Source organism: Gymnoscopelus microlampas (genome assembly GCF_963454915.1).
Source record: "Gymnoscopelus microlampas genome assembly, chromosome: 7".
NCBI lineage: Eukaryota > Metazoa > Chordata > Actinopteri > Myctophiformes > Myctophidae > Gymnoscopelus > Gymnoscopelus microlampas.
The window spans coordinates 48,642,554-48,661,768 of record NC_139944.1 but is presented as its reverse complement, the minus strand read 5'-3'; the positions used below and the strand labels follow the sequence as shown (position 1 = coordinate 48,661,768).

The 19,215-nt window shown below is 40.5% G+C and overlaps 2 protein-coding genes across 4 annotated transcripts; one reads left to right on the top strand and one right to left on the bottom strand.

Moving 5' to 3' along the window:
* The first annotated feature begins 1,228 nt into the window (after positions 1-1,228).
* sys1 (SYS1 golgi trafficking protein) lies at positions 1,229-7,517 on the top strand. Of its 3 annotated transcripts, XR_014601182.1 has the most exons (5): positions 1,230-1,427; positions 2,643-2,912; positions 3,348-3,415; positions 4,773-5,962; positions 6,265-7,517. XR_014601182.1 is itself a non-coding variant. In XM_084062840.1 (4 exons), the coding sequence occupies exons 2-4, from the start codon at positions 2,748-2,750 to the stop codon at positions 5,008-5,010; spliced, it is 471 nt and encodes a 156-aa protein (XP_083918966.1). In that variant the 5' UTR covers positions 1,229-1,359; positions 2,643-2,747; the 3' UTR covers positions 5,011-7,517. The 3 variants fall into 3 exon arrangements, 2 of the variants coding, with proteins under 2 accessions (XP_083918966.1, XP_083918965.1); XM_084062840.1 differs by having other exon boundaries at positions 1,229-1,359; positions 4,773-7,517; XM_084062839.1 differs by having other exon boundaries at positions 4,773-7,517.
* A 2,758-nt stretch (positions 7,518-10,275) lies between these two features.
* LOC311049299 (neuritin-like) lies at positions 10,276-17,945 on the bottom strand. Its single transcript, XM_084062841.1, has 3 exons — positions 17,642-17,945; positions 14,966-15,122; positions 10,276-12,140 (listed from the first exon to the last, which is right to left on the bottom strand). Exons 1-3 carry the CDS (start codon positions 17,691-17,693, stop codon positions 11,906-11,908), a joined length of 444 nt encoding a protein of 147 aa, XP_083918967.1. The 5' UTR covers positions 17,694-17,945; the 3' UTR covers positions 10,276-11,905.
* Positions 17,946-19,215: the final 1,270 nt, after the last annotated feature.

Genomic DNA, 19,215 nt, shown 5'->3' with positions numbered 1-19,215 from the left:
GGCCATGGGGTAAGCACTTTATATTTGAAATCTGAACGTTTATGTAGATGTACAGGCCAAAAAGGGAGAAAGTACAAACACAACCTTCAAGTTCAACCATGACTGTAATGATATGACAGTCATGCCACGTCCCATCAATTTGACATGCATGTTCACTATGTTGTAGAAATAATTCCTACTACATACGCGACGTAACCCGGATACTTCATGTGTTTAATTTGATCTTTTTGGTCAAAAAGAATCGTTGTGATATTTGAAGTTCATTATAATAACACTTCTGCACCCCTGTTGTTTACACTAAGAAGTCCACACTGTTGGGGAAGTTCTCTATGAAATGGACACAGTCTCCAACGTGTGGACGTATATAAAATATGCAATAAAACATCATATATTTCGTCTCAGCAGCCGACAGTTAAACAGTAAAATTGTTACTCATAGAAACATAATAATGTAAAAAGTATGACTATAATCTCTGATACTAGCGACACGAGGAAGCTCACCAGAAACACCTTCAGAATAAGATAACTTTATATATTTTATGACATACATGTATATTAAAAAAACATTTATGAAATATTGTTTATGTTGAACCTTTTTATTTTGAATGGAAATTGCTACAATCACACACAAGTGCAATTCGTTAAAAGGAAAACACACAGAACAGTCAAACCCATGGAAACAAATAGACATTTTTAGCCTTAAATGTTTCTTTGAAAAAAAAAATGTTAAAATATGTTTTGTTTAAATATGTTTGTATCACATTATATAAAGTATTATAGTATTAATAATCAAACATTGTTATTGTATAATAATTATACACAATTATACATAATTATTATAGAAATTATATATATATTGTAGAACAGGGGTTTTCAACGATTTCAGGCCAAGGACCCCCTAGCCGAGAGAGAGATGAAGCAGGGACCCCCCTCATATTGTAGAAAATTGTGTTTCAGATTCAACTTTTTTTGTTTACTTGGTCTGCTCCTGTTTCCCTCTACACCATTGGCTAAAGTTTTCTTCAGAAAAGGGATGCTATCATGCTAGGGTTCAAGTGGTAAAGGTAAAAAAAAAAATCATATCACAAAGATTTGGCGGACCCCCTGTAGTAACTCTGAGGACCCCCTAGGGGTCCCGGACCCCCTGTTGAAGACCCCTGCGTATTTTATTTTGAAAACAGACACGGAGTGATCAGATCCGGGTCAAACGTTGACGTTGGGAAAGTAAACGCTGGCAGAGGGACAGTTTATTGAGCTAACAGAGCTAGCTCCGCACAACTTCTGCTTTATTTACATTTTAAATGTTTTTTAAGATTGTACGACAAACAGAGAAGAGGTGTATCAGTCTGTCATCGTTACGGTGAGATCATCATCTTGTTGTCCAGGAGGAACCCACAATAGATGTACTGACGTGACCTCCGTGTGAATGTAAACATCTGGTTAAATGTTTACCATGTCAATGTTGTTCCACGTTGTTTATAATGGGATTTAGCTTTTAGCTACCGTGGCTAAGCTAAGCTAATTTAAGCTATATAAGCACAGTGAAGTGGTTAAAGAGGTGACATTTAGGAGTCTGATGAATAATGTAATTTATAGACCACACAACTAGCGGTTAGCTCGTTAACGTGTGTCGGCCTGTGTTGGTTGTAATGATAGCTTGATTGCTTATAGCTTCATCCCCATGGATAACGGCAGTTATTTATTACTCATATCATACAGGGCTAATAATATGTTTCCCTGTGTACCGTTACACCCCTATAAACACTCACTTGCGCTTTAAGCTTGTTATTCTGTTCAGGTTCTTGTAATTCCCTTCTTATACTGTATGAGGGCAAATACACTGTATAGTTTAAATACAAAATGAACCCTGACATCCCTATTTTGGACTTGCCATTATAGATGAAGATCTTCAAAATGTTTAACATCTTTTCCCCAAAGAAATGGCAGAACAGATCATCATCTTCATTATTTGTCCTAATGTGCAAGCTCCATTACCTTAAAGCCAACAGACAGTACAAAATCTATCTTTTTCCATTACTCATTATGTTGCGAACGTTCAGGGCATACTTGCCAGCACTGGCCTATATATGGAGATCCCCATAAATGTATACTATCGACCTACAAAGTCGTCATAGAGACCCAAGACGTGTCATAGATACGTAGTCTGACATCAGTGAACCCTTCCCAGAAACTCCATATATGGAGATAACCGTCACGTCCAGGACTGACGTCCTGGTCCCATATTTGGGCATAACTGACATAGGCAGCTCCATATGAGGAGATGTCTGACACTATCTGACATCACCGCACCGCAGTGATGTCAGGGGCTACCCACAGCAGGATAAAACATGCTGGATGTCATGGTTGAAACCACTCTCCTCATCGTCACTAGACTCAGTCCTAACCCTTCCAGAGTAGCCAGCATCGATCCAAGCAGGATTAGCTCACCTGACAACCCAGTGTCCTCAGCGACGCTCAAAGATCATCTTAACTCTCTCTAGACTAGAGTACCAGGACGACTAGCTGGCCGTACAACCCAGCTAGGCCTCACAGTGGCTCTTGAGTCCGGTTCTAAACAAACAACCAGCCGATTATCAGTTTAACACATTACTAACTAACTAGTGCTGCTGTTTTGTGTTTCAGGCTCTGAAATCATACATACTCTACACTGCAGGGGCGCGACTTTCAAGCTATTAACATCTCTCTGGACTTGCACCCCCCCTGGGTGTAACCTAAACGTCTGCCACCATGATGGCCAGTCATTTCCGCAGCTACATCTGGGACCCCGTGCTCATCGTGTCCCAGATCGTGCTGATGCAGTGCATCTACTACAGTTTCCTGGGTCTGTGGTTGGCCGGCGTGGACAGCCTCGTGCAAACTCACCGCTCACTGGACCAGATCTTCAGCTATGAGGTCAGTTAACACCTGGGGCCGATTCTGATAAATCCCACCATTTTTTGAAAAACCTATGTTTCTGTGGGCCTGTCAGTGGTTCTCAAACTTTTCCATGGCAAGGACCCTCAAAACTATGTGTTTATGGCTGCCGACCCCCGTCTTAAAATAGTTTTTTTCCAGGTACCCCCAGAAGCAAAGATTTGAGTTAAAAATGTATATATTCAAAGCACAAATTTTCACGATTTTCAAAAATAGCAGATCTACAAGCTCACAGCGCGGCACAAAGTGACACGCTGTGAGCTTGTATATCTGCTATTTCTGAATAGCCAATGCTAAAATCTAAAATGACACGAATGTTTTAATGGGTTAAGACCTGATAATATGCCTATATTGATGATGTCTCAAGTTTGTATTATGCCTCTTAAAGATATTTAAAACCTCTTTCCTTGTCAGGTCCTTGGAATCGCTACAATGCACGGCCGACTCTCAATGATGGCATTCATCTTGAACTCGCTTACCTGGTAATTCGTTTTTTTTCCTAAGAATTATATATCCCTAAAGTAGCTTTACCTTTACCAAAAGAAATGAACCACTTTCAACCTGTTTTTTCAACCCTATTTTGGCCTTTTTTTTCCAAAAAGAAAAAATGTCATATATACAAGCTAACAATGTGTCGCACCCGTACTGCGTTGTGAGCTTATCGGTTGGCTATTTTCGCTATTTGTATTTGTCATACTAAAGTGATTAAAGGGATAGTTCACCCAAAATAAATCTCCCATGGAGACTTGAATTCATGGATATGTTTTAGTTTTTGTCGGTAGGCAGCGGTTTCGGTAGGAGATACAAAGACACTCTTTGTGTCTCCTATCGGAACCGCTGCCGGTCATCAAATTATTGGCTAGGAATGGGACCAAAACAAAGAAATAAATCCATACATACCTGTTCGATTAATGCACGGCATTGTTTAATACAATTCAAAATATTACACAGGTTGCATTACTCAAAAGTAAAATTACACAAAATATTCCCAGACATCTCCCCCCAGTGTGATAAGTGTAAATCAACAGATGCAACTCTACTGCTCAGTTATGCCCTGTGTCCCAACCTACAGAATTTTTGGATAGAGATATTCAGACTATTTTCCAATATACTAGAGGTAGAGATAGATCCAGACCCAGTGTTAGTCATCCTGGGAGTATCAGAAGGGATGAAGAAATTACAACTATCTCAACAGCGCCTTCTCTCATACGGCCTTATCGCTGCAAAAAAAATTGATACTCTTATTTTGGAAGAAGAAAGAGGCCCCCACAATCAAACTCTGGCTCAACGAGATGACAGAATCCTTACATTTAGAAAGAATCAGATTTATACTCAAAGACAAAGTGAAAGATTTGGAAGCCTTTAGTCTCCTTTCTTAAAGGTTGATAGGCTAATCCATGTGGATGACCCGTGTCGCACGTAATCTGGGGCAGCACTTCTGGGGAGGGGGAAGGGAGGCGGGAGGGTCCCTTTGTTTTTTGCTTAAGTTTGAGTGTATTCTTTTCATGTTACCCGTCTATTTTGTGTATATGTCTGTTGGTTTTTGTTTTTTTTTAAAAGGAAGCAATCCATATGTATGAACAGAAATGTATAATATTACCCTGTGCTTCACAATAAAAAAGATTTGAAACAAAACAAAGAAATATCCATGAATTCAAGTCTCAATGGGGTGACTAATCGATAGGAAAAAAGTCATTTTGGGGGTGAACTATCCCTTAAAAATGCTATTTCTCCGATATCAAAGACAGATTGTAGAAATATTATCTTTGTATCAATGTCTGTGTCGTCTCAGTGAAAGCACAGTCACTGACGTATCCACTTGTGCGTTTCTCTCGTCAGTGCCATTGGCCTGTGGCTCTTCATTCGTCGAGGGAAGCAGTGCCTGGACTTCACCGTCACCGTGCATTTCTTCCACATGATTGGCTGCTGGATATACAACTCCCATCTTCCAGCCTTGTCCTGGTGGCTGGTGAACGTGGCATGCATGGCCCTGATGGCCGTGACCGGAGAGTACCTGTGTATGCGGACTGAGCTCAGGGCTATCCCGGTCAACAGTGGACCCAAGTCTAATCTTTGACCCTCTCATTGACCCTATACTGACTATAATGCTCATGTGAAGATCTATATAAGGACACATAAAGGAGTTTACTCAGAGGAGTAAATTAACTGCTGAAAAAGGAAAGACAAATGCAAGCTGCATTAATGCAGATGCTGGAATGACAGAGACGCCCCCACCCCAGAGTTGAACTGTAACATTTCACCTCTTCAAGGGATACAACTACAACATGACCCATGTGATTTGATTTGCTCTAGGTCTGTTTATATAGTAATTTAATTAAGGAACTACCCATCTAACAGTGGGAAAAAACATTATAACTACATTGCTTACAGGACAGTGGTTACATGGTGTCCAGGGACCAGCAGGAGTCCTTGAGGGAGTTCCAGGGTTCCCCAACCACAACTAAATGATCGATAGTTGGGAACTAAATGGACCCTTACTGGTCTGTAACTCGGAGAGTGTACGCAAATGGAACCAAATGGACCCTTACAGATGGGCCCGTGGCTCCACTTTGTACACTCTCGAGTTACACAGGAATTTAGAGTGTAAATTGGTGTCCCAGAGATAAAGATCTTATCAAATGGGGGTCCGTGTAGGGTGACCAGACCGGCTAGTTTGGCCCGGGATTGTCCCGGTTTCAAGCTGCGTTTCCCGAGTCCCGACAAATATCTCTAAAATGTCCCGTTTTTCAACATTCACTACAAAATTGTCCCGGTTTTCGCCAGAATTAAAATAATAATAGTTGTTTTCAGTGGTTGCATTGACGTGTATATCAATCATATTCTGTTCATAAACACGCTGACCTAACAAATCAGAAAACATGAACAAATGCACTGCGTGTCTGAATTCAGCACTGATGTTTGTCAAATCAGTCGTTGCCTGTATGCAGCTCCTATGGTGCGTATACATGTGCGTGTGCATGAACGTTCGTGAATGGGCATGCACGGCGAACGTGCACATTGATTTAAGGGTCCCGGTTAGGGCTGTCACGATTACAAATGTAAGTTGGCAATTAATTGGCACTCCTATAATTGCGATTAACGATTTCATTGTGTGTTTGGCATTGGAACATATGAAGCCTTTTAGGCTTCGTAATCCCAAATTGCACAGGGCAGATATGACGAATAACTGAAATATACAAAGAAATTATTGACATTTAATAACTTCATACATGTAAAATGTTTCAACATGGAAACGATTATATTAAAAATAATTGCGATTATCTCAAATAATTACGATTAGATGATTATGTAATAATTGTGACAGCCTTAGGTTTGAGGAGCTGAGGTCACCGTAGGGTCCGTGGCCTAATGCAAATTGGGGGTCCTGAGAATCACTACTGTCGGACACAGTGATTTTGTTGGATTTGAAAGAAGATTTTTGCCCTACTCGGCTTAATTTTTCTTTCACGATGTTGCATCTGTGAGTTCAATGTTGAGCAACTAGTCACGGTGTACACATTGGCTAGTGAATCCATTGTGTGTAAATCTTGACCTTGGACAGGACACAGGAATCTGTACTCTCTACACGATAGGTCAGGATCTTAACAACCAAGAACAATTTTTACTTTGTGGATAGCATCGGAACATTGCAGCCTGACGTGCATTCTGACAGGCCAGGCGGCCCAGGCTGGCCGTAATCTGGTAGTTTTTTTTAATGCTGCTGCAGTGTGCTACTGTCTTTGTGTCCTTGTTACATCTCAATATATCATGCAGACATGCAGGTGGCTGCTCCGGGGGTGTGTTGTCAGCCACCAGCTGTGTCCTGACAAGAAACTGTCATCGCAGTTCTGAGAGTTGCTGTGCGGCTGTTCGTTGAGACGTGAGGCTACTTTTTAGAATCATGTCGAGCAGTAATGGCTTTTGGAATGATTTAACATATCCCATGTTTTATGGGATAAAGAACACGCCTGCCTCCCATTTTGTATTATATATTCTCATTATTCCACGTTTCATTCTGGTAATAATTGTGTGAAATCAGGAAATGGGTGGCGTTGCTTACAAAAGTATGTGGACTATGCAGTGTTATGTTTTGAAATCTGTTCTCTGAACCTTTCACAGTGCTCTTCATTTCATTGGGTGGGTTGGATATTTACAGGTTATGATGAACTCAACGTTTTTGAGCCAGTGTGACTGTCTCGCGTTTGCTTCTTGCAGATGCTTCTCCAACAGTTAAAACCAACAGCCGTTGTACTCTGTAATATAATTTGAAATCATAATACCTATATTTGGCATTTCTTTTTTAAATGATATATTTAATAAATACTGTGAACTCTAATGGAATGCATTGATTCCCCCCCCCCCCTACAAGCAATATGTAGAAACAAGTAAAAGTCATGTATGCAACATTTTAGTAAAGTATTGGCATCACAATATCCAGGGCCCCCACAAGGGTACTTGTAGTCAAGAGGCGAGTGCTCTACCGGCTGAGCTACCCGGACACTTCAATTGGTAATGCATTAATGTGTTCATCACTTTAATGTCACAGATGGTAAAGGCGTGGATTATTTTAATTACTTCATGTACTGCAGCGTAGCGTAACCTTATTTTGTTCTAGAGTCGGAGTAGAAGTATAAAGTATTGAGAATAAATGCTCAAGTAAAGTAAAAGTTCCTCAAAATTGTACTTATGGACAGTACTTAAATGAATGTACTTAGTTACTTTCCATCACTGGCTGTATATAAAGGCACTTAAACAAAACATCTGTGATAATTTACCATCAAATGGTAGATTAGCCATGGCTTTCTACCACATTTACCCACACCAACACCTGTGCTTGACATCTAAAGAGGGGAGAAATAGTTAGGAATATGCTCTGACCCATTTTAGTATACAGACGTTCAGGGCATGCAGATCTTACTTATGATGTGCAGCCTCAGTTTTGGTTTTTGTAAAGCCAAGTTTTAGAAGGTCAAGCCATTTGTGATAACATGAGTGGGTGTACCACGTGTCTCACGATGAAACACTTTCTCTTCATCTCCATGAATACAATCTCATGTTCGGGAAACTGGCTAATGAACAACTAGCTATCACGCTTAAGATGTCAAAGTCAAAGATAGCTATTGTACACACCGTAAATCTTTAGGGTTAATTCAACTCTGAGGATTGTACAAATGAACCCTTGTGGGACCATTTTGGTTCCAACACTGAGGATTTTACCGTGTAATGAAGTACACAAACGTTCTCACGGGGGTCATCCCCCTGGGCCCGGATCCATCATGTTCTCCTATCTCCTACATTCTCTGGGTGGAAGTGCCCAGGTGGAACAGAACAGATGGGCTTTGCACTAACGAGCTGCTGATATGCAGCTGGGTTGATAAATGCTAAATGTAGCACTCATTATTTAAGTTGTGTTTTTGTGCCTTATTTCAGATAGGCCTGTGTAGAGAGACAGGAAACCAAGGGCAGAGAGAGAGAGAGAGGGGACAGACAGACATGCGAGACAACACAGGGGTCGGATTTGAACCCGGTTGCTCACAAGGAGCATATGGTCTGTGCACTAACTGGCTGAGTCACCCACCAGGCATCCCTACAGGGAAAATTAAACAAGAAACCGCATGTTGTAAAGGTGCTGTGAGGACTTACTGGTATTATGTGAAACACTACTGACCTCTGTTTGAATAATCTAACGCGCTACGCTGCACAGTAATAAACTACTCTACTCTATGGAGACATATTTTTAAACCACTTAATAAGACATATTTCAGTTGCATTACAAATAGCAACAATATCTGATCTACAAGCTTGTAGATCTGCTAGTTTTAGTTTTTTTTTACTCAAAATAGGGGCACCAGAGTTAATGTAGTTTAGGTCTTTCCAATCAAACACAAACTGAGGGATGCATCAAGTACACAGTATACAGAACATTCATATTTATCTTGGTGTAGGTTTTGCATAGCTCTATAAATAAATGATATTTACACAGGATATTTATCATTTTATTGCTTTATTATTACAAACATAACTTTGCAATGCAATACAGACCTATGTAAATAGTGCACATTGTCCTTGGTTGTACAGACAGACAACGATGGTAATAATATATTCTATTTGTACATTCAGTAGTTTTCTCTGATTCTGCGCTAGTTCCTTCAAAAATCATAATGTCATTGGAACGGACTATAATAATGTGGTCAATGTTCATGCTTTTTTTTCAGTTGCATAAGGAAGGGAAAAGGTCCTCTTAGAATTAACCATACATATTGCTCATGCTTTGAGGACAGTACAAGTCATTTTATTCCATTACTTGCCACCAGACACACAAACTGGGTGACACGATTCTATCACTTATGAATCACAAAAAAAAAATTATTAACGACCAGTAGGAGCATGCCGATAGGGAGTAGAATGACTGCGGATAAGAAACTATACTACTGCTACTGTATGTCAAAAATCTAACCTAGCATGCGTACAACAATATTGTGGCAAAATGTACAAAACAACAAAACCTAATGTCCATCTGAAATATTGTTTCGGTGAAAATGATCATGCGTTTCTGCTGAATTCATTTAATGCCAATAACTAGGCTAGTCCACAGCATTCATCCACGTTTTAAGAGTGCCTCGTTAGACTATTGATAAAAAGAGAATAATACAATGTTCAATAACTTGGGTAACAATTTGGAATGTGTTTTTAGAATACCTAGTTAACGTAAAATGCTTATAAACATGTAATAATATAGCTGCAAAGCAGCCGTAAAACAGCCATTACATAGCTACATATAAAAAATAGCTGTTGTATAATTTTGACTTAATCAGATAACAGTTATGCATGTTGATATAAATTATATTATATTTGTCTGAGATAGTGTGTATGAGTATGCACAGGTAAAATCATTAGTGTTAATCCATTTATATCTCTGAGAGTGTATACAAAGGTAACCAAATGGACTCTTCAGAGTTAAATGTACTAAGAATTTTACTCTGTTAGTAGTACTGTATGTCTAACAGGTCATTGCTTTGTAATACTTTTGTTGCATACGCTGGATGCGGATGTGTCAGTGAAGCAGTGTCATCTACCCCTATGTACTGTACTGTAGTCTATCCACATAAGGAATACATTGTGCTATAGAGATATCTAATGTGCTTGGAGAGTTATAAATAGCAGGCAAACACTTTCACACAACACTTTCTCACTCCATGCAATGTGTTTGGGACGCCCATAACAAACCACCCGGCTGGTCATAGCATGGTGCTGATTATTGTGCTGATTATTGTGTGTGTGTGTGTGTGTGTGTGTGTGTGTGTGTGTGTGTGTGTGTGTGTGTGTGTGTGTGTGTGTGTGTGTGTGTGTGTGTGTGTGTGTGTGTGTGTGTGTGTGTGTGTGTGTGTGTGTGTGTGTGTGTGTGTGTGTGTGTGTGTGTGTGCTGTATGCCTTTTTGGTGTTTTCATAGCAGCCACATGGCGGCTGAGATATTAGGGATAGAATGTCAAGTTTCGCACAACTGTCTTGATTGTCACTTTAACACAAAATCCTAGAGCTTGAAGTAGCCTAAAAGAAAAAGCAAGTTGTTTGCCAACAATACCTCTGGAACACTTCTTAATCCTTACCTTAGGTGTAAACAACCCCAAATCAATATCGTTCTGCTTTATAAATAGGCAGAAATATGAGAGTAGCCTTTGCTTAGCTTTTAGAGAACAATTGGAGGAGGATCCCTCACTCACACTATGGGTCATAATATCATAATGCATCTATTATCATATATAATATATTATCTTATTCAGCTACTATGTAACTTATATGAGATGCATAATAAATATCGGTTCTCTTATCGCTTGTAAATAATGTGATAATTACTCAGATAATTGCTTGGGTTACTTTATATAAAACAATCTGTGCTTTACATCTATGGCTCTGCGTCTGGGCTAACAGACACTATATGCCTTGAATTATCATTGCCATACCATAATACACATGGTATGTTGCTAACTCAGAGACAGCTATCTGACTATAAACTTTGCACTGGTTAGATTAAGATTGTATTTGACATCCATAGAGTACGTGGGTTGTTTGGTCAAGCCTAGTCATGAGTATAGCCAGACGATCAGAGGTCGTCTCCTAGACAGAGATCATAGGTGCCTATGATGCGTCTGGTGACCTCTGACATCTGCAATGTAGGGGCAAGAACTGGGAGGAAACAACTTAGACATGTAAAAACAAACTGCAGCGTTTAGGGTGGTCCTTCGTATTTGGGATGGTACTGTACCGGGATTGATTTTCAGAGCAGTGGGCGTAGGTTTTATTAGTGGAGGTTTTCTCAGTAGTAGTAGAAGTAGTTTTATTTTGGTTACTAAAAGCAATTCAAGGCAATGGCTTCATTTGATATCAGTGAAACATAGACCAAAAAGGTGTAGGCTGAAGCCTAAGCTTATTGTGCCTACGCTTTTAACATTTGAAGAACTATCAGAGGTAAAAGAAAACACTACTCAGCTGTTCTAGCAGCTACATTGAATTTAGATTGCCCCAGATGATCGGTAGGCGGAGATCTCCGATCGTCTGGCGACATAATACTAGGTCAATCCTATCTGGACTGATAGTCTAAAGTAGGTAGAAGTTTAGTTTGGTCAACTACTACAGTGGTTCACGTACACACAAGGAAAGCTCGAGCTGAAGTATTGCAAAGGATTTCAAGCAACTATTCAGCCCAGTGAAAAAGTGAAAACGAACTTGGAGGTGCCAAAGACATCTATGGCTCTGTGTTAACCACTTAAGCCCTATTTTCAAAGGATGTTTTGAAAATGTTCGCCTATAATGATGACATGCCCCAAAATAGGGACGACAGGGTTAAAGTGGTTAACATTAATACCGATACAATAGGCCTACTCTGCCTACTGAAATCCTTGGCTATAGGAGGGCATCACCCCGAGGAATGTGCAAGTGCTCTGGGAACGTGGTGGAGGTGGTCTCTCCACGATCTATGTTGAAGACCAGACGGACCCGGTTATTACAAGCATGCTGAGCAAGGGTAGGGGAAGGGCAGCCAGGTGTGACCGTAGGCTGGGAGCAGAGCTTGGGCTGCACAGGTCAAACAGGCTTCCCTGGAAGCGGATCTTCCTGGAGTCCTCCCTCAAGGTCTCCCAGATGGGCCCCACTTCTTCTTGGCAGTCAGATAGCGCTGTAAGGGCACATGTGTGGAACGCCTCCCAGTGGCTGTGCGGCAAAGAAAAAGTCAAGGTATCAAGATGGGGCTCCACAATTTGAAATATCTCCATGTTCACAATGTAAACAACTACGCGATTTCCCCTCTAAAGTTATTCCTTGGGCTCTAAAACAGCTGTTCTTATAATTATTGAGGCATTTGCAAAAAGATTGCACATACAGTATACATCAAATTTGTCTTGTAAATGTACCCATCCTAAGGAGCAGTGAGCAGTTAGGCCAGCAGTGAGCAGTTAGGGGTTCATTGTCTTGCTCAGGGATGTGTCGTGCACACACTTTTTAGACAGGTGCCTAATAATGTACCCTCCCACCCTACCCACCCCCCAGCCAAATGCACATGCATTAAAAACAAACAAACACACACAATGTAACTTACAAACTTAACAGAATTTAAAAGAAGAGAATTGCACAGCCTATATTCATTACCAGATGAGAGCAAACGTAGGAACCAGAAAAGCTAAACAACCTCAACTGAAATATTCATGGTAATGATTAATTGACAACCCCTCAGACTTGTGAAATAAACCTGCTAAAATCTTAACAACTCAACCTAGCAAGTTCACACTTTTGGGGCGTGACGTACACTGATGAAAGCCAAGGGCTGTTTCCTTCTGCTGCTTATTAAAAGGGTTACTTACTAATTTGCGAGTGCTGACAACTTCATCTGCTATTTTTGTGCCTTTTGAGTTCTGAGGTTTGAGTTGAGCATGCCAGTTCCCTTGTTTCTTGTTAAAACCAGAAACATAACAGAGAGCTACTGTGGTTCCGCAAGAGAGATATAAATGGCAGAAATGATGTAGGAATAAAGAGGGCTCTTTCTCCTATAAAAAGGCAATCGGGTGCTCAGTGACTGGTCTATATGTGGGCATGTGCCTGCCTGCTGTAGACTGTCTGTACCACACATAGCCTGTCTTCGTCCTTGCTCGGTTTAGCTCCTTCTTAGCAGCTTTTGTTTTGCCATTGTCAGCCAAGGTGGGATAGAATAACTTTGTGAGTTGCCAACTCACAAACTTTCTCTGCTATTATGCTAAAATACAGGGCCGGATTTATAGGAGTTGAGGCCCCTGGGCTAGAGTAAATTTTGAGGCCCCCCCTCGCTTTTTAGCAGGTTTTTTCTCCTTTCTCCTGGGTTTTGGGGTTTTTGTTACTTTAATTCGGTTAATTCGGTAGGTTTACTTGACAATTTGATCATTATTTTTTTTAGGCCCCCCCAGTTGGGGTCCCTGGGCTGCAGCCCACCCTAGCCCAACGGTAAGGCCCTGCTAATATATCTCCTGTACGCTAGCTTCTGTGGGCTCTCCACTGTGGCGAAGATAGAGGTCTATCCACCTAGGCCCCATCTTGGTTATGCTGGTTAGTCCCTGTCACTGCTAACCCCAACAGTTGGCCATGTGGGAGGGTGTGTAGACAACCACGTGTCTCCTCATGAAGTTGCCAGCCGCTTCTTTTCACCTGACAGTGAGGAGCTGCACTGGCTGGACATAACGCATGAGGAGGAACACGCTATTCCTCTCAGTTCTGCACCCCCGCTAAACAGGCACTCTGTCCAACCTGTAGGAGTCGCTAGTGCAGTGACAGAGATCGCCCTCCCCACCCGGCTTCCAACCCACGAATAAAGCTACACGTGTTCGTTATGTAGCTCCACCCCCCCCCACCCCCGCCAAGCCGGATGCACCGCAGAGGATTCAAGTCTCCATGGTGACGGGCAAGAGCTTTACCCCTGTTGTGCGGTGCCACCCGTTTGCCGTTTCATTTTCAAAACAGCAGAAAGAACATGAATGTTTTAGCGCAGTTTATCGCAGGTTGGGTGCAAGGAAACACTGCAGCATTGTTGACAGGGATATATAGATTTATATCAACTTTAATATTCTGTACTGCGGGTGTAGAGTGCACACGCACTAACAATGACAAAAAATCTCTTCTGAATTTCATTACTGCTGCAGCAAGGTCATAAATTATTTAGAAGAGTGGCTCAGTGTTTCAGCCCCCATTCACTTGTGTTTTCTCCCTCAGAGATGATAGCATCTGTTCTCTCTCTCCTCCAGTGTTCTGTCACGTGATGAATACCTTTATGTCAACCTGTCATTTCAGTCAGTCACACATTAAACGACGGTATGTACGTACTGTGTGCACAATGTCATATCGCAAGGGCCGAGACAGCAACTTGGTGTCCATCCATTGAATACACAGAATGCTACATGTCAGTCTGTCTCTCACTTGCACTCATGTACTGTATGTGTTAACAGTGGTGGAAAGTAAGTCTATGTACTCAAGTACTGTACTTAAGTATAATCTTTAGGTAATTTTACTTTACTGGAGTATGTCCAATTTTCTATACTTTTACTTCTACTCCACTACATATCAGAGGCAAATATTGTACTTTTTACTCCACTACAATTATTTGAAAACTTTAGTTACTATCTAGTTACTTTGTAGATTTTGATTATTGTTACACATAACACATGAATTACCCACTTCAGCCCTATTTAAACTTTGGCTGTTTGAAAATAAACACAATACGTCGCATCGTGATGTGTTGTGAGCTTGTAGATCGGCTATTTTCAGAAGATTTGAATACATTTTAATAATATGATACCCTGCGAAACGGGACATAATAAGTACTTTTACTTTTGGTACTTTTAAGTTAAATGATGCCAATACCTTTGCACGTAAATCTTTTATACTTGACCTTTACACAGTGTTTCTACGTTGCCGTATTGATACTTTTACTTAAGTAGAAATATGAGTACTTCTTCTACCACTTCCAGTCTGTCTCTCACTTGCACTCATGTATTTGTTACAGTGTTTTACTGTACCTGCACACGGCTGCCACTCCTATCTGACTGGTGACATTCTCCTGGTAGTTGTCCATGCTGTCTCCCAGCTCCAGGACACAGTCAGAGAAGTCCTTGTAGATGCTCTCACACTTTACATTGGGCGAGTCTCCTGCATCCACAAGGATGGCCGGGAACACTGAAAATAACATACAGGTGACACACATTATTCTACCAGTCAGTGAGTAACCATGGAATGTTAGAGTTTTGTTAGCCACTTAACCCTAAGTACATTATTTATCAGATTTATCAGATCACAGCGTGCTGCATCATGATGTGTTGTGAGCTTGCAGATCTGATATTTTCACTATTTTTGAAAATGTTGAGAAAAGATAAGAATATTTTTGCAATTGTATTTCATCTATAATGATATAGGCCTATGTACCTGATGCCAACAAAATGTTTAAAGACTAATAAGCAGCATGTCCCAGGAAGAAGCCAACAATGAGGCCACCATATCCTTTGTTGTTGTTCCTGGGGATGAAACCGTGACAAAGGGGATCCAACCCCGTTTCTGGTGTCTGTCAGAATATTTCAGGATGTTTGGTACTTGTCTTAGCTAGTCATACCAAGGGATGGTTCTCAATTCATCCAAAAGCTGTGTAGTGGATTTCTGTGGCTTGGTCTTCTTTTCCGTACAATGACCTGTACATCTTAGACTTAAGTCCTAGTCTTAAGACATTATGCGAGCTAGCAGTTATTCAGTACGATCTGGAGAAGTCAGAACTCCCACATAACATCAAGAGGGAACTGGCAGCCATGACTGATGGAGAATTGGAGGACTCAGCATAAAATACATATTTTTTATGTATTTGTTTTATTCTATGGGAGAAGATCTCTTCAACAGGGGTCCTCAGAGTTACTACATTTACCTTCTTTTTTTTTTAAAGTTTGAAAATAGGCATTAACTCATTGACTGCCAGAGTTAAAACATCGTCTATCGTCCCCTTGCCAGCAAAAACAGCGATTTTACTGTACCTTTGAAAAATCATGTAATATTTTCCATGAGATCAGCTCATGAGATGCGTGTCATGAGATCAGCTCATGAGATGCGTGTCATGAGATCAGCTCATGAGATGCGTGTCATGAGATCAGCTCATGACACGCACAGTTTTATTTTTTTATTGATTGAATATTTTACTAGGCAGAAATGTAAAAACAGCACAAGTAGGCCTACAGTCAAACACTTTGTCTAAAAGGTACGTCCAAAAAAGTCCTTGCGGCCTTGTTTCCATTGGGGTCCTTGGTATTCCTAGACCATTACTGCCAGTAATAGTCTTTTTTCATTTAATTTCATTTTAGGTATTTAAAACTTAAATTCACTTTACTGTCATCTGAGGATTAAAAATCATGTGGGGAATCAATAATCATGTGGGGACTCCCCTGGGGGTCCCGACCCACCACAGGTTGAGAGAACCATATCGCTGGTGTGGGACTCCAAACTTTCTACCCCTCTTCCAAGACAGAAAGAAACCCTACTTGGCCTGGGGAGATACTGTGCATAATGATCTGCAGGCAGTACAGATTCTCTACCAGTAGGTGTCCTACCCGACACCAGGGTCTATATTTCTCAATAGAAGAGTATAGGGAAACCACCCACCACAACCACTGCAGATTGTATTAGCATACTGTAGCTTGCCTTGTACTACCATACAGATTGGTGCAAATAACGATTGATTGAATACTCTATTTAGAAGTTTGCAGAAAAAAAACACATGGAAGTACAGTTCAAATACAAGGTCAACTAAATACGATAAAAGAAAAACCCCAAGAAAGCCACTGGATTTACTTGGGCAGACAGTGAAGTAGCCTAGTTTTTGTAAAATATCACCATAATAACTTCACTTGTTGTTATTCCACCCTATTTGATATATATGCTGTTTATCACACTGCATGTAGATGTTTATCCTGTTTGTTAATAATTATGATTATGATGGTGGTGATGATGATGCTGATGATGATTATTATTATTATTATTTAATGTCAATCTGTAAATTAGAATATTTGTTTCAGTTTTTATTCTATTCAAGGATCTGCTACTAAATATTGTAGGATATTACTTATAGGCTTTTAATTGGGCTATTTGATGCTAGTAAAGAGCACCTACATTCTGGGGGATTCATTCAGAATAATCTTTTGACAGAATGTCTGCCTTCATTTTAATGTTGTGCTCTCCTAAAAGGAAAATCTACACCCAAACCTACACAGTACACCATCCTGAAAGTGTACTTGCAGGATGGTGTACTGTACTGTGCAGCTTTATAGGAAAACACAATATTCAAATGAAGACCAGCAGCACCTACTATATAGTAGGTAGGTACTATTTTTAGACATGCAATATCTAACACTGAGGGGTGTGTTGCTGCTGCTGGCGATGGATGGCAATGCCTGACATAACATGCAAAATGTCATCACTATATGCATTAAACAAAACATGATATAGGATACATATATAGTAGTATATATACATGAGATTGCATGCTGTCATCCTGGTAAGAATGTTATTCTTAACAGCCGGATAAAATGTAGGCTATATAGCATACGTATCCGAAATAAATAAATAGCCTACACACACCCTCCTCCTCTACACTATAGACAAAGAACCAGCCTACAATAAACGAGCATTTTGTAAATATGAAAATGCTTTAAATGTCTTACCTATGATGGCAAACGCAAAAACTCTTAGTATTTTCGTCGACATAAATCCCATTATATCCCATTTCAAGCCAAGCGTGGGGTCCTGGTGCCACGAGCCATCTATCTACGTATGGGATTCAATAAAGTCCTTCATGAATCTATACATCAGCGCTCAGGAATAAATAATAATAATAATATCTACTACTAGGCTACTAATAATAATAAAGCCAAAAGCAGGTCAACGTTAGAACATTGGCCACAATGTGTCAGTCTTTAAACCCACGAATTAAACACTTCTTCTTGTTCTTGAATGTAACGGTTTTTCTTGAATGTAACGGCTTGCTGTTGGTTGGACTGGTACCTGCCGCCAGCGTTGCCAGGTTCTGCGAGAGAGACAAGCAGCCAGGTCTATGAAAACAAGCCCAAAAGAAACGACTTACATGAGCACTTTAAACCTATACAGCAGTGGGCAGTGGCTATTTGAAAATAGCCGATCTACAAGTTCACAGCGCGTCGCGAATTGTGAGCTTGTAGATCGGCTATTTTTTAGCAATAAAATGTGGAATATTTGGAATATTTTTTGAAACATTCCAACAACACAAATGCTTCCTGGCACAGAACATATTCATGAAAATATTTGAGAACCACTGGTTTAAACATATTTTTTGGGGGAAAAAGCCTAAATAAGCAAGTACACTTGCTTATTAAGCAAGTAGACTTGCAAGTACACTTGCTTATTTAGTGGCCAAAAATATCATGCCCAAAAAAAACGCAACCCGCAACTTTACAGAAAAAGAAGCCCAAAGGTCGCTTATAATAAGCCGACATGGCAACACTATCCCCAGTGCGTCTGTGTTCCCGTCCCCTCCCTTCAGACCGGACGGTTCTCACCTCCCTGCTGCTGCGGTGCCATCCTATAACTCTATCTATGGTGCCATCCTATAACTCTATCTATGGTGCCATCCTATAACTCTATCTATGGTGCCATCCCATGTTTATTATAGGACATTGTAATAGGCCAGTACATGGTTCTCAAGCTTTTTCCATGTCATGGACCCCCAAAATTGATATGCATTTGGCCGCGGACAACCATCTGAAGTGGTTTTGTGCCAAGGACCCCCAGAAGTGAAGATTTATTTATTTATTATTTTAAATGCGAGATTATTTGAAATTATCGATATTTTTTCGAAAATCTTCAAAAATAGCAGATGTACAAGCTCGCAGCGCGGCACGAAGTGGCGCGCTGTGAGCTTGTAGATCTGCTATTTTTTAATAGCCAACGTATACATGGATAAAGTGATTAAAATGAGTGTGTTGCTGTATTAACTACTTTTGCTGGGGACCCTCTGGAACCCCCTCAAGGACCCCTGGGGGTCCCCGGGACCCCACTTTGAGAACCACTGTTATAAAGCTACCATACTCCTTGCCATCCCTGCTCGTTGGAGGATGACGAAATAATATCAGCCTCTCTCATCATGACTAACTGAAAAAATGAGTCACAATTAAGAAACCTTATATAGTGGTAACATTTAGACTCTAATCAACGCTATTTTTTATTATTTTTAGTTTTGGTGTTTATTGTCGTCAAAGACAAC